The sequence below is a fragment of the Orycteropus afer genome, unplaced genomic scaffold (genome assembly GCF_000298275.1).
Source record: "Orycteropus afer afer isolate SDZICR_OR568_19922 unplaced genomic scaffold, OryAfe1.0 scaffold00192, whole genome shotgun sequence".
In the NCBI taxonomy this organism is placed as follows: domain Eukaryota; kingdom Metazoa; phylum Chordata; class Mammalia; order Tubulidentata; family Orycteropodidae; genus Orycteropus; species Orycteropus afer.
Window position 1 is genome coordinate 5345422 of NW_006921779.1, and position 15889 is coordinate 5361310.

Below are 15889 nucleotides of genomic sequence, written 5' to 3' on the forward strand. Positions count from 1 at the left end.
AGAGGTAACTAAGGGGAGGAAGTGGGAGGGGAGCTGTTGCATTGTGGTAAATTGTAGTCAATGTCATGAGACAAAGTGTGTGAACTGCTGTGTGGGAAAGTGAATTTGCTCTGCAAACTTTCACCCAAATGACAATTAAAAAAAAAAAAGTAGCGACTGGTTATTAATTTGATTTTGGACAATAGATAAAAATAATAGTTTGCACTATAAAGGCTAATTGTAGATCTGGAACCATTAAGAATGTTCTAGATTGCCATATACTTGTCTGTTGATGAAATACATGCTTTTTCTGGCATGAACTAAATGACCATATAATGTTTTAAAATAATGGATTCTAAAATGGCTGGATTCTATTTTTTCTTTATACATTATCCAGAAAGAGGATATGAAACAGCCATTTAATGACAGTGGCTGTCTTCTTGTGGATAAAGACCTTTTTGAAACTGGATTGGAGGAGGAAAATAACTCTCCACTGGACGATGAAGAGTCATTAGAATCAATAAGGGCAGCTGTGAAAAACAAAGTGAAAAAGCACAAGGCAAGTAAAAGATGAAAGAGCTAACCATATGGTGCTAACCTTTGTGTTATTTTTTAATTTACAGTTGTGACCTTAACTTTTTTTTAACTTAAGAAAAACGTGTCAATTGATTTAAGTTTTTAGATGTTTATTTTGGAAACTTGCAGTACAAGTAATATACATGCTAACTTGTTTGGAAAACTAGTATTTTGTTACTGCCCTTTTAGGAATGTTGGGGGGGGGCCGGGGGGAGATCCCTTATTGTGATAAAAAGCAAGTTAATAGGACAGAGCTATAAATTTTACCAACCTATGGGCTCTGAGAAATGAACCCTGCAGAATTTCAGAAAGGAATCAAAGAGAGAGTATCAGTCAAGGCATTGTTTCCCTGAGTGTCTAGAAGCATAATTATTCTTCCTAAGATTTTTCTTTGGGAATCATTGTCTGTGGTAGTTAACTTTGTGAGTCAATTTGGCTGGGCCTGGTTGAGAGGCTGAACAGCTGGATGTAGTAGTATTCCCCATGATGAGACTAGTAATCAACTCTATGGTGGAGTCTATTGTGAGCAGCTGAGTAGCTGCCCTAGGGATGTGGTCTGGGTCCTGTATATAAGGAGAAGCCTTAGGAAATGGTCTCTAGCTTATGGTATGCTTGAACCCTGCATGTAGCCGTGTCACTGTTCAGCAGCCTGCCATGCTCTGCCAACCTTGGGACTTTCAATGGGCTTGAGTTAATGGCCTGCCTTGTGGTTTGGTAACATCAGGACTGTGCCTTTCTATTTGTCAGCCTTGGGCTTGTTGGTCTTAGCAGCTAGCAGCTGTCTGAGTGAAGAAAAGCCTCTAGCTCCAATGGGCCAGAAGCAGGAGGCAGAGCTGAACCCCAAGGTTGAGGGACTTTCCACCCAGCCCCTAGAGCCTGGCACTTTGAAGTTGGACTTAAAGCCTCCAAACTGTAAGAGAATAAACTCCTGTTTGTTAAGGACATCCCATTTGTGGTACATTCTTGTCAGAGTGGCACTAGGTAACCAGAACAATTGTCCCTTCTTAGGGTAAGATGTAAAACAGATAAGAAATGAAGGTTCAAGCTCTTTTGACACATGTGATTTTCTTCTAGGCATTATAGGATGTTGTGTATTGTTAAATTTCTATTTGATAATTATTGACTTATTTTTAATGTGGCATAATATGACGGTGGAGTACAAAAGTGGTCTTTGAGTGAGAAACATTTTATTTCACTTTAGTTTTCAATTTTCTCTTTTAGAAACAAGAACCATCTTTGGAGAGTGATTTCTATTCATTTGAAGCACAAAATGAGTTATCAGAAGGCTCCATGAGGAAGGTGAGGTAAAGCCCTGCGTAGCAATCATATAGCCTTGAGCTCTTTCTCCACGAGATAGTGGACTTCTAGGGTTAAGTATTTTATCTTGTCTATCATAGTATTTTCCCCACTACTCATCTGTCAATCTGTGGTGGCTTGTGTGTTCCTGTGAACCTGGAGGCTGTGCCACCAATTTCAGATACCAGCAGGGTCACCCATGGTGGACAGGTTTCAGCAGAGCTTCCAGTCTAAGACAGACTAAGAAGAAGAATGGGGCCATCCACTTCTGAAAACATTGGCCACTGAAAATCTTATGAATAGTGAAACTCTGTCACATTACTGGAAAACTTTATAAATAGCTGTGAAACATTGTCTGAGATAGATAGTGCTGGAAGATGACCCTCTCAGGTGGGAACGCACTCAAAATATGACTGGGAAAGTGCAGCCTCCTCAAAGTAGAGTTACCCTTAATATTAGACATGGATGAAGTAAACCTTTTGGACCTTCATTTGCTGATGGAGCATGACTCAAAATGGAAGAAACAGCTACAAACATCCATTGGTAATCAGAACATAGAATGTACAGAGTATGAATCTGGGGTAATTAGAATTTGTCAAAATTGAAATGGAATGCATATAGATCTGTATCTTAGGCATTAGTGAGCTGGAATGGATTGGTATTGGCCATTTTGAATCAGACAGTCATATGGTCTATTATGCCAGGAATGACAAATTGATGAGGAATAGCATTGCCTTCATCATCAAAAAGAACATTTCAAGATCTATCCTAAAGTACAGTGCTGTCAGTGATAGAATAATATCCATACACCTTGTGTCAGACTGGGTTCTCTAGAGAAGCAAAACCAGTAAAGTTTGTATATATAGAGAGAAAGAGAAATTTATCTTAGGAAAATGGCTCACATACTTACAGAAGCTGCAAGTCCCAAGTTCTTGGATCAGACCTCAAGCTGGAGGCTTTTCCCAACTCATGCAGCTGCAGGGGCTGATGAGCTCAAGGTTTGCCGGCAGTATACTGGCTGTTGACTCCAACGAATGATGAATCCAAGATCTCCAGGCTGAATGGTGGATTGTTCACTCATGGATAGTTGTAGGCAGCACAACAGAATCCCAATCCACAGAAGAGTGTCTCTTTTCCCAGGATGTCCATAAATACACTGGAAGCAGGCCACACCCCTAGGGAAACTCCCTTTCAATGGATTGACTGTCCAAAACATACATCTGATCCCGTCATGGGAACAACCCATATCACAATTGCTTAAACCACACAGAATTGTGGTCTAGCCAAGTTGACACACAGCTTCAACTATCACACACCTCCAAGGCAGACCCGTTGATACCACTATTATTGAAATTTACACACCAACCACCAAAGCAAAAGATGAAGAAATTGAATATTTTTACCACTTCTGCAGTCTGAAATTGACCAAACATGCAATCAAGATGTACTGATTCTTGCTGATTGGAATGTGAAAGTGGGAAACAAAGGAGTGTTGGTAGTTGGAAAATATGGCCTTGCTGATAGAAATGATGTTGAAGATCACATGATAAAGTTTTTCAAGACCAATGATGTATTCATTGCAAATACCTTTTTCCTTTTTTAATTTTTTTAGCATTATTATTTTTCATTTTTGTAGTGTTTCCTCCCCTCCTCTCCCACCCTGCAAATACCTTTTTTCAATAACACAAACGGCAACTATACACATGGACCTTACCAGATGGAATACACAGAAGTCAAATTGACTACATCTGTGGAAAGAGGCAATGGAGAAGCTCAGTATCATCACTCAAAACAAGCCAGGAGCTGACTGTGGAATGGACCATCAGTTGCTCATATGCAAGTCTAAGTTGAAGCTGAAGAAAATTAAGGCAAGTCCACGAGAGACAAAGTATGACCTTGAATATATCCCACCTGAATTTAGAGACCATCTGAAGAATAGATTTGATGCAGTGAACATTGGTGACCAAAGATCAGATGAGTTGTGCAATGATGTCAAGAGCATCCTACATGAAGAAAATATTGTTATTAAAAAGACAGAAAAGGAAGAAAAAACCAAAATGGATGTCAGAAGAGACTCTGAAACTTGCTCTTTAACAGAGAGTAGCTAAAGTGAAAAGAAGAAATGTTGAAATAAAAGAGGTGAACAGAAGATTTCAAAGGGCAGCTTGAGAAGACATAGTAAAGTATTATCATGAAATGTGCAAAGACCTGGAATTAGAAAACCAAAAGTGAAGACCACTCTTAGCATTTCTCAAGCTGAAAGAACTGAAGGAAAAAATCAAGCCTCAAATTGCAATATTGAAGAATTCTATGGCAAAATACTGAATGATATAAGAAGCATCAAAAGAAGATGGAAGGAATACACAGAGTCACTGTACCAGAAAGAATTGGTCGATGTTCATCCATTTCAGAAGGTGGCGTATGATCAAGAACCAATGGTACTGAAGGAAGAAGTCCAAGAAGCACTGAAGGAATTAGCAAAAAACAAGGCTGCAGGAATTGACAGAATACCCATTAAGATGTTTCAACAAATGGATGCAGCTCTGGAGGTGTTTACTTGTCTATGCCAGAAAATTTGGAAGACCTGGCCAACTGACTGGAAGAGATTTACGTTTGTGTCCATTCCAAAGAAAGGTGATCCCACAAAATGTGGAAATTACCAAACAATATTATTAATATCACACACAAGTAAAATTTTGCTGAAGATAATTAAAAAATGGTTGCAGCAGTATATTGACAAGGAACTTCCAGGAATGCAAGTTGGATTCAGAAGAGGATGTGGAACAAGGGATATCATTGCTGATGTCAGATGGATCTTGGCTCAGAGCAAAGAATACCAGAAAAATGTTAACCTGTGTTTTATTGACTATGCAAAGGCATTTGACTGTGTGGATCATAACAAATTATGGATAATATTACAAAGAATGGGAATTCCAGAGCATTTAATTGTGTTCATGAGGAACCTGTACACAGACCAAGAGACTGTCATTCAAACAGAACAAAGGGAATACTGTATGATTTAAAATCAGGAAGGATGTGTGTCGGGGTTTTATCCTTTCACCATATTTATTCAGTCTGTATGCTGAGCAAATAATTCAAGAAGCTGGACTATATGAAGAAGAACATAGCATCAGGACTGGTTGTTGTTGTTATGTGCCATTGAGTTGGCCCTGACTCATAGCGACCCCTCCTTGGGTTTCCAAGGCAGTATTACTACAGAAGTAGATTGCCCCATCTTCCTTCCGAGGAGTGGCTGGTGGGTTTGAACCACCAGCCTTCTGGTTAGCAGTCAAGAGCCTTAGGCATTACACCACCAGAGCTCCCTCAGGTTTGGAGGAAGACTCATTAATAACCTGCGATATACAGGTTATATCTCGCTTGCTGAAAGTGCAGATGACTTGAAGCACTTGAAGATGGATCAAAGACTAGTCTTCAGTATGGATTACACCTCAACATAAAGAAAACAAAAATCCTTACAACTGGACCAATAAGCAACATCATGATAAATGGAGAAAATACTGAAGTTGTCAAAGATTTCATTTTACTTGGATCTGTAATCAACACTTGAGGAAGCAACAGTCAAGAGATCAGATGTTGTATTGCACTGGGCAAAGTATGCTGCAAAAGACCTCAAAGTGTTGAAGGGCAAAGATGTCACTTTGAAGACTAAGGGGCATGTAACACAAGCCATGATATTTTCAATTGCTTCATATGCATATGAAAGTTGGACAATGAATAAGGAAGACCAAAGAACTGAAGCCTTTGAGTTGTGATATTGGTGAAGAATACTGAAAATACTATGGACTATCAGAAGAAAGAACAAATTTATTCTAGAAGAAGTGAAGCTGGAATGCTCCTTAGAAGTGAGATGGCCAGACTTTGTCTCACCTACTTTGGTCATGTAGGGGTGATTCCCTGGAAAAGGATATCATTCTTGGTAAAGTGGAGGGTGAACAAAAATGGGGAAGACCCTTGGCAAGATGGATTGACATAGTGGCTGCAACAGTGGGTTCAAGCATAGCTAGGATTGTGAAGGTGGAGCAGGATAGGGCAGCATTTCATGTTGTTATACATAGGTTGTGCTATGAGTCAGAATTGACTTGATGGCACCTAAAAACAACAACAAAATCATGAAACCCAGTAGCTGCTCTGCAAAAGAAAGATGAGTCCATCTGCTTCTGTAAGGATACAGCCTTGGAATTCCAGTGGGGGTCATTATGAGTTGTAATTGACTCAATGAGTTCCCTCTCCATTCTCTTCTTGGAGAGGGCCGAGTTTTGAGGGATGAATATTTGTGTTTCTGGATAATACCATTAATATAGTCTCCCCTTATGTTTTCTTTAAGGAAAGGAAGGCAGCCAAGTTAAGTAAGGAAGCATTAAGAAAACTGCATAGTGAGACTCAGCGCCTTATTCGAGGTAACACAAATCGTACAGTAAACTTTAAGACAAATCAGTATTTTTTTGTAAGCTGAATTTGAATTTTTTTTTTTAATACTCTTCATCTTGGAATATAGTATCAAGTTTACAGTTGATTTTGGTGAATGGACACTAATCTACATATGCTTTTTACATTAGTGTAAATAGCATATTTCCAGAACTATAGTGGAGAGATGGTGTATTTTTTAATGGTTGTCTAAGGACTGTTTGTATCAGGTGCCTTAGGAGCTTTTCTAACATATAAATTCTTAGGCCCAACAGAAGCTTGCAGTATAGTAAATTACATGATGTGGCTTTTCTACCAGTCTTTGTGAACTCTATGGTGGAATTTGCCATGAGCAACAAAGTAGCTTCTGATAGTTAAAGTTATCTATCTGGGGTATTGTGAGAGCAGCACAAGCGATTTTCTGGGAAGTTCACTCACTCTCAGGTGTGTGGAATTCTAGTGTTGGGATTGGTTGGTTTTGCCACTCTGCTGGGCTTAAAGTGAGCCCTCCCAGAGGCAAAGAGGGGGAATATTTCTCACTGCTGGCTGAGGATCTGACCTGTTACTGAAAGAGAGATGCCCAGCTGAGAGATGACAGCAGTGGAACCAAGAGGCACGAGATAGAGTGACAGACATACTTGGCCCATAGAGGCAGAGGGCCTGGCCAAAAGGCCAAGGGCCACAGAGGTGTGTCTAAGGGCATGGCAGAGGGGAGACTGTCCTGAACGAGGAACTGAATCCTGAGCATGTTGCTGAATTTGAGTTGTAGCCTGTTGCTTCCCTAATAAACCCCATAATCTGTGAGTGGTGTCTGTGAGTTCTGCATGGCCACCGCAATGAATCGTTGAGCCCAACAGAGGTAGAAAGTGCCGTGGGAGGGATGGTTGGTGTCAGGGTTGGTGAAAGGGCTGGCGGGTGGCAGCATGTCTGGCCTCATAGGAACAGGCCTTGGGCTGCTGATGGTGATTCTGTCCTCCTTGTGGAGTTAGGGGAGGTCAGAAGATGGGGCCTCCTTGCCCCTTTAGCAGGCTAATTCAATAAATTTGGAATTGGGTCCAAGTGTCTGTACTTTTAAAATGCTTCTTGGGTCATTTTGATTTCACCTCAGGTTTAAAAGCCATTGGTCTTCAGGAGGTCTTCGTTTGTACTTAGCTCCTGCCTTTGTCAGTGTGATGATTGTTTTCTGTTTCTGGTAATGGTCTTGGTTAACAGTTTGGTTAGCTGACTATGAAGTGACATTTCAGAATGTGCAATATTTGTATTTACTTGTTTTGTTCCATATTACAGAGTCTGCACTTAATCTTCCATATCATATGCCTGAGAATAAAACCATTCATGATTTCTTCAAACGTAAACCCCGACCCACTTGCCGGGGAAATGCCATGGCCCTGCTAAAGTAAGAACTCGCTTTCCTTGTGGTTATAATGTTATTAAGCATTCGGTTTTGTAGCATGAATCTGGCATAAAAATCAGATTCTTCATTCCTTTAAAACTATCATTATGTGTTACGGGAAGAGAATGTTTCATATTTAGGATGATTTTAAACTCCAGCTCATTTTCCCTTCTCTAGGTCATCTAAGTATCAGCCAAGCCATAACAAAAAAATGATAACCACTGCAAATACAACTGAAATGAACAGTGACTCCCATAGCAAAAGTTCTGAGCAGGCAATAGGCACAGAATGTGAAGCGGAAATCAATCCACTCCTTGCAGCTTTAAAGGAACCCCACATCACTGCTGGGTTAGATGAGTCTTGCTGTAAGGATTTGATGGGAAGTGAAGAGCTAGAAATTCAGGAGAAACAGAAGCAAACTGATGGTTCCAGGAGCAGTTCAGTGGAGCAAAAGGAACCCAGCTTCCTAGGGACCAAGGAGGGTGAAGAGTATCAGGCTGGAGGGCTCGTGGCACCTGAACCTTTTGCTCTAGAGGGAGGAGAAGTCCTGGAAAAAGTAGAAGAAGCAGATGGCAAAGTGGAAGATCCTGGGCAGCAAACGAAATCAGCAGCAACTGTGCCACCTGAAAAAGTGAGACGGTTCACTCTGGATAGACTTAAGCAACTGGGAGTAAATGTTTCCATTAAACCTCGGCTGGGTGCTGATGAAGAATCCTTTGTGATACTTGATGAACCTGAAACAAACAGAGGTAATCCTTTGAATTGTGGAGAATCTCACAGTTTATCCTGGCATTTTTCAGTTATTTGCCATTGTGGAGAACAGGGAACAAGGAGAAACCAAGACTGGCACATAATCTTATTCTACAGATGTAGTAGGGACAGGTAGAATCCCATTTTAATAAATTTGGCAGGCTATCAGAATGATCTAAGCCTTGTTTAAATTAGAAGCCTGTAGATAGATAATATGCAAAAGAGGTGCATTGCTGTTCTATTCTGGGAGAGTGTGTGTCATATCTTATTAAGATATTCTTAAAAATGTTTTGTCAGAGTTAAAAACCATGTTAGTTCAGTAAATTTGCAAAACTGAATTTTTTTCTCCACTTGTTCAACAAGTATTAGACTGTCCCCTGTATGCAAGATGCTGTTAAACAATGGGAAGAAAAGGGAAAAGTATTCTTTGCTAAAATAAATATTTAGAATAAAGTCTTACGGAAAGGTCAAAGAAGGGATAAATTACTTAAATTAAAAAAAAAAAACTTAAAAAAAAAAAAAAAACACCAAACCACTTACCATCGAGTAGATTTTGACTCACGGCAGCTCCATGTGTGACAGTGTAACTGCTCCACAGGGTTTTCAATGGATGAGCTTTCAGAAGTCAATTGCCAGGGCTTTCTTCCAAGATATCGCTGGGTAGACTCAGGCCTACCCACCTTTTGGTTAGCAGCTGAGTGCTTAACCATTTGCACTACCCAAGGACTCCAAATTGGTGGTTTAAGGGATGTTTGAAGTGTAAGTGTATGTAATTACTTGTTCATTGCCTTCTCCTTTATGAATAGGGATCTTGTTCTGTTTTATTCCCTACTTTATGTCTAGCACTGCCACAGTGGATGGCACATTGTAGGCACTTAGTTAATGAATGAACAAATAAATGAACCTTCAAGACTAACCTCAAGTATTATATTGGTAAACTTCTTTGCCTCTCTTGGATAGAGTTGGGTGCTCCCTTGGGAGCTCTGGTGGCATAGTGCCTAAGGCATTTGACTGCTAACCAGAAGGCTGGCAGTTCAAACCTACCAGCCACTCCTCGGAAGGGAGACTGGGCAATCTACTTCCGCAGAGATACCACCTCAGAAACCCAAGGAGGGGTTGCTGTGAGTTGGAATCTACTCGATGGCAGTGCGTTTGTTTTGAGGTTTTTTTGTTTTTTTTTTTTTTGGTTCCTCTGTTGAGGCAGTGGCATGGTGGTTAAGCTTAGGCTCTGTAGCTAGAACAAGGTTGAAATCTGGACTTTTTAACTTACTTAATTTTGGCATGTTACTTGACCTCTCTGTTGTTGTTGTTGTTATGTGCCGTCGAGTCGGCCCTGACGCATAGCGACCCCTCCTTGGGTTTCTGAGGCAGTATCACTACAGAAGTAGGATTGCCCAACCTTCCTTCCGAGGAGTGGCTGGTGGGTTTGAACCGTCAGCCTTCTGGTTAGCAGTCAAGTGTTTTAGCCACTATGCTACCAGAGCTCCTTGACTTCTCTAAGCCATCTTTATAAAAAGATCAAATAATAGCATAGCACCATCTGGCTCATAGGACTATCGTGAAGAATATGTATTGAAATGATGCATACAAATGGTTAGCCTAAAGAAGCACTTAGCTACTATTTCTACTATTATTGTGAAATGTTTACATTAAGACTCCTTCTTTAAACAGTCTCTTGTTGGCAGTTTCTATGTCAGCCACAGTATCTGGTACGTAAACTAAGCATTGTTGGTTGAGTGGATGAACTTTTTGGAGGTGGAGAGGACATTCTTGGAAGAACAGAAAGAGCAGTTTATAGTACATATAGGGAGGATGTATAAATCGGTTTGACCAGAGCAGGAGGTGGGGAAGAAGGGATTGTATAACAGAAATAACATAGCTCTTTTAGCAAAGAAGCATGAGAATGAGATGTTGCAGAACATTGAGGGAAAGTTTTGTTACCTGGAACTAAAAGTTATCTAAATTGTTCTAGACTAAGAAATAGGAAAGGGAAGAAGCATACCTAATATACTAGACACTGATAGATTCTTTCTTAGTTAGTCTTTGTTAATTCTGATAAGGAGCCTTGATGGTGCAGTGGTTAAATGCTTGGCTGCTCATTAAAAGGTCAGTGGCTTGAACGCACCACCTGCTCCACAGGAGAAGTATGTGGCAGTCTGCTTCCCTAAAGATTTCAGCCTTGGAAACCCTATGGGGTAGTTCTGCCCTATGTTGTAGGGTCATTAAGAGTCACAGTCAATTCTATTGTGAGAATTAACATTGGGTTAATTCTCATAACCCCAGGTGTTAGTTTACAAATGTTCTCTAACATTATACTTGGCTTATTCAGAGACTGTAGCATAGTGCTTGACACATAACCAAACCCATTGCCATTGAGTCAATTCCAACTCAGAGTGACCCTCTAGGACAGAGTAGAACTGACCCATGGGGTTCCCAAGCCTGTAAATCTTTATAGGAACAGAATGCCTCATCTTTCTGCCACAGAGTGGCTGGTGGGTTTGAACTGCTGACCTTTCTCAGTTAGCAGCCAAGTGCTTAACCACTGGCACGTGGTAGGCATTTATTTTGAAAGCAGAACATGTTTTCCTTTAGGAATAATATTTGACATGAAAGTTGGGTTCCCAGATCAAGCCTATTCCATGACATATGTAAAGCTGAATATCAACTCATTCATTTATGAAATGAACTTTAATTAGCACTGTTAGGTGCTGTATATACAAGTAAGACATAGTCCCAGCTCTCAGTTAAAGTTCTAGTTGGAGTGACAGGCAAACAGACCATTACAATACTGGCAAGTAAGTGCTGTGGTGAAGGTATACTCTTGGGGTGGGTGCATTGGGAGCCCAGAAGAGGGTACTTCACTTGAACTGGGAAGTCAGGGAAGCTTCTGAAAGGAGCTGATAAGTGAACTAAGGCCTGAAAGCTGAGTAGGAGACCCCAATGCAGAGAGGTGAGGGAACGTTTCTTGGCAGAGGGCACAGACCTGCAAAAGGTAAAGAGACAGGAGAAAGCTGACTGAGTGAAGTGAAGACTGTGAGGAGGAATTAATGACCAGGTGTGATGGTTGTGTTTATATGTCAACTTGGCTAGGCCTGGTTGAGTAGCAGGGCAGCTGGATGTAGTATTCCCCATGATGAGACTGGTAATCAACTCCATGGTGGAATCTACTGGGAGCAGCTGAGTATGTGGTCTGCTTCCTGTATATAAGGATAAGCTTTGAGAAGGGGTTCTAGCCTATGGCACGCTTGGACCCTGCACGTAGCCATGTCCTTGCTCAGCAGCCTGCTATGCTCCGTTGACCTTGGGACTTAAAATGAACTTAAGTTAATGGCCTGCTGTGTGGTTTGGTAACATCGGTACTGTGCCTTTTTGCTTGTCAACTATGGGGCTTCACAGCCTCAGCAGCCAGCAGCTGTCTGAGTGAAGAAACGCCTCTAGCTTCAGTGGGCCGGGAGCAGGAGGCAGAGCTGGACCCCAAGGTTGAGGGGCTTTCACCCAGCCCCTAGAGCCGAGCACTTTGAACTTGGGCTTAAAGCCTCCAAATTGTAAGAATAAACTCCTGTTTGTTAAGGCCATCCCATTTGTGGTATATTCTTGTCAGAGCGGCACTAGGCAACCAGAACACCAGGTTGAGCAGAGGCCAGATTAGGTAGGCTTTTAGGCAACACTGGGAGCTTGAACTCTGCCTTTTGTTAATAGGGGACCACTGAAACATTTTTAAAAAGGGAAGTGAGCCAATCAGATTTTCATTTTAGGAAGTTCAGTCTGGTAGCTAGTGTGGCAAGTACATTGGAAAGGGCTAAGAGGAAAGGCAATTGGAAAAACTCAATTTTCTTAACTTCATTTAAGATTTATGAGAAAGTGCATGTAGATTTAAAATTTGGGGTGCCAGAAATATATTATTCTTGTTCTCTGCATAGGATGGGAGATAATCCCATAGCCTTTTTTTTCCTGTGCTTTCTGGGCTAAGAGCAATTGGAATGAGAACAATCTTCAATCCAAGCTACTGATAGAGCTAGGGCAGAGACTTTTCACTTAAGGAGTTGACGAGAGGTGCAGGGAAAAGACAGAGGGAAGGAGAGGAACTTGAACAGGGATTCTAGGATGAAGAATGATGGTTGAATCATGTAGTAAAGGGCAAGGAGAGTGGGTACTCTAGTGGGTTGGAGGATGAAGAACTCTGAGGGTTCCAACTTTCTGCAATTAGGAACCAAGGCACCTCCTGCCTCCCTATTATTTTAGGTCCCGACTAATCTCCCTACCCATCCCATTTCTTTTATTCTGCTGCCACCAATAATGACCTACCTAGTCTTTTCCTTTCTACTGTCTCCGCCTGTTGCTTCTAACCTCATTACCCAGCTAAAACAAAAAAAACAAACTGACTACTATCAAGTTGATTCCGACTCATAGCGACCCCCAATTGAGTTCCAAGGCTGTAAATCTTTACAGAAGCAGAATGCCTCATCTTCCACAGAGCGGCTTATGGGTTCCAACCACCCACCTTTTGCTTAGCAGCCAAATTCCTTAACCATTACACTACCAGAGCTCCTCATTACGTGATTGGACCACCATAAAATAAGAAGCAGATTTACAGCTTGTCTCCTTACTCTTGTTTGTAATGTAAACATGCAACCCTTTGGAGTTCGGTTCTTGCTGCTAATAATGTTAGGGACTTGATAAAAAGATTCCTGTCCAGTTCTCTTTTTCTACTAAGTCCCTCTAGGGAAAGAAAAACTACACATAGTTTCTTATCACAAAGCCTGTGAAGCATGTATAATTCCAAGTGTGTTTTGGAAAAATACCAAACTCGGAATATCCTGGACATTTTATCATGGAAGAGGAGAAGGCCACACAAAAATATTCAAAGTCTCTCAGTCCCAAAGGAGGTTTTTCTCCTTTTCTTTCATTTCTCTTTGTAACTGCCAGCTCTTAGAACAGATCCCACTATAGTATCATGTGTGAGGCAGAGAGAGTAGGGGATGGTGCCAGGCAACAGCTGGCTGAAGAAGAAAGAAGAAAATTCTCTGGCAGCATAGTGCCTAAGGCACTTGACTGCTAACCAGAGGCTGGAGGTTCAAACCCACCAGCTACTCCTCAGAAGGAAGGTTGGGCAATCTACTTCTGTAGTGATACTGCCTTGGAAACCCAAGGAGGGGTCGCTATGAGTTGGGTCCAATTTGACGGCACTTAACAACAACAACAACAGTATTGAAGAAGAAGAGGGGGAAGTTCCTATGGTCATTAGACTGCTGATCTTACTTCTCCCAGTATATATATTCTCATTTGTGTACACATTGGGTTGTGGTTTCAGGAACTACCTGTAAGTGGGATTTCCTTTTCTGATGGTACTTGTATAACAGTTTCTCTCACCAAGAGAAGTTTTTCCCAGTCTTGGTGCTGAGTTGCAGTAGTGACTGGATTGTTTTTTTTTTTTTCCTTTTATTTTTTTACACCTGGTCTATACTTAGTAAGATTGTTAATAAGTAGTGACATATTCAAAATAGGAAATAAAGAAGAGAGTGAAACCTATGAAAAATTAATTCCTTGAATAATTGAAAATTATGGTGTTTATTTCTACCAGTTTAATGGATTTTTTTCAGGATTTAATATACCTACTCCTCACTTATCAACATGGTTAGGTTCCAAAGATCAGATTATTAAGAGAAAATCGGCATTATGTGAAAATGGAGGATGACTACATCATTATATAACTGCCAAATTGCATCATTACATAACTGTCAAACCAGTTATGACATGAGAATCATGGCCCAGCCAAACTGACCCATAACCTTAATCATCATGGCCAGCATTACTCTTGTCTCATACCTCGGCATCCATTACTGCCAGATGTACGTTGCTGATGTGCAAAGTGGTCGGGTAGTAGATTTTTAGTATGGTCCTAATGTGAAATGTCAGATTATGAAATTGTAAGTAAAGAGTAGTTGTACACATATTTAGAAACTTTCACTGTAAATTTGTTTAAAAAGTCTATGAATTTTTGAAATATCAAGAAAGAACAGTTGTAGCAGTCTATTAGCATGGGTTAAAGTGTGAATTTGACTCAAGGCATTAGTAGCAAAGGAACTATTGATTTCTGTCTGTGTGTGTGTCTGCAGCTTTCTTGAGCTAAAAAACTTAACAGTTTCTTATTTGAAATCTTAAAGAATTTGAGCATCACAAACTGACAAACTTGTTGGCATTTGGGTTTAGAACTGGAAGCTTTGAAGCAGCGTTTCTGGAAGCATGCTCATCCAGCAGTCAAACCCAGGGCCAGTCAGAAGGTGAATGTGAATGTCATTGTGAAAGACGTGGGCATAGATGGAAAGGAAGAGCTAAAGGCAGATGTGGTACCTGTGACTTTGGCAGCTGAAAAGTTGGATGAGACAAGCCACACCAAGCCAGGTATTTGAGTCCACAGTTCTTTGCTTTTTGCTGTGTACCTTGACAGGTCTTTTTGACTAGCAAAGCCCTTTGGTGAAAAGCTATGGGATCTTTTTCTTTGGAGCTTTGGAAAATGGATTACAATACCTCTTGCATGATTCATGTGTAACATTGCCTCCAGGTGTGGGGTAGGCAAGATGGCTTGATTTCTTAAAATAACATTTGTCTTACTATGAAAAGCAATGTATATCTATTACAGAAAATACATAGAATAAACAAAAAAAATGCACAGTCCTCTAGCGGAGACTGTAACCATTTTCATGTATTATGGAAGGGTCTGTTATCCCTTGTATCCCCAACACTGAAAATACAAGGAATATATTACATAAGAAAAATTAAAACAACCCCCTCCAAAAAAAGGTATAAAATGAAAAGTTAGTCTTCCCAAAGGTAACTATTAATAATTTCTTGAGTGTCTTTCTAAGAAAACTTACATGCATATATGTGTGTGTGTTAGTATATAACATTAAACACTTTCTGCCAGGCACTGTTCTAGGTGCTTTACATGTGTTATCTCAATTAATCCTCACAACCCTATGAAGTAGATAATATTAAAATCCTCATTTTATGTACGAGGAAACTTAAACAACTTGTTTAAGCTACATAGCTAGTAAATGGTAGGACCAGATCACTTCACTCCAGAGATCAGATACTTAAAAACCTTACTATATTGCTTTTGAGTATTTTTAACAGCTGTTTAATGTTCCATTGTATGGATATAAAATGATATTTTAATCATACTCCTTTTGATGGATTTTGTTTGTTCCTCTTTTTGACTGTTTCATATAATGTTGTATCCTAGTACCTATATATATTGGTATACCTGGATGGAAAATTCCTAGCAGTGTAATCGTTGAATCAGATTTTGATATGTATCATCAAATTGTCCTTCAAAAAGGTTGCATCACTCAGTGGACTAAAATATCCAACCTTTTATTAGTTAGTAGCAGAGTGAGCCCTCCTTCAAATACCTTCTAAATACTTAACCTCATACCCCTTTAATAACAAGCATACTGATAAAATGTCTCC

The 15889-nt window shown here is 40.3% G+C and overlaps 1 protein-coding gene across 1 annotated transcript in view; it reads left to right on the forward strand.

Moving 5' to 3' along the window:
* Positions 1-15889, forward strand: part of CLSPN (claspin) — a 50233-nt gene that overhangs the window by 5479 nt on the left and 28865 nt on the right. The window contains exons 4-9 of the mRNA XM_007947653.1: positions 377-538; positions 1777-1854; positions 6197-6269; positions 7564-7672; positions 7847-8418; positions 14630-14821. Of these exons, the coding sequence (XP_007945844.1) occupies positions 377-538; positions 1777-1854; positions 6197-6269; positions 7564-7672; positions 7847-8418; positions 14630-14821 (1186 nt within the window). The remainder of the gene's footprint in view (positions 1-376; positions 539-1776; positions 1855-6196; positions 6270-7563; positions 7673-7846; positions 8419-14629; positions 14822-15889) is intronic.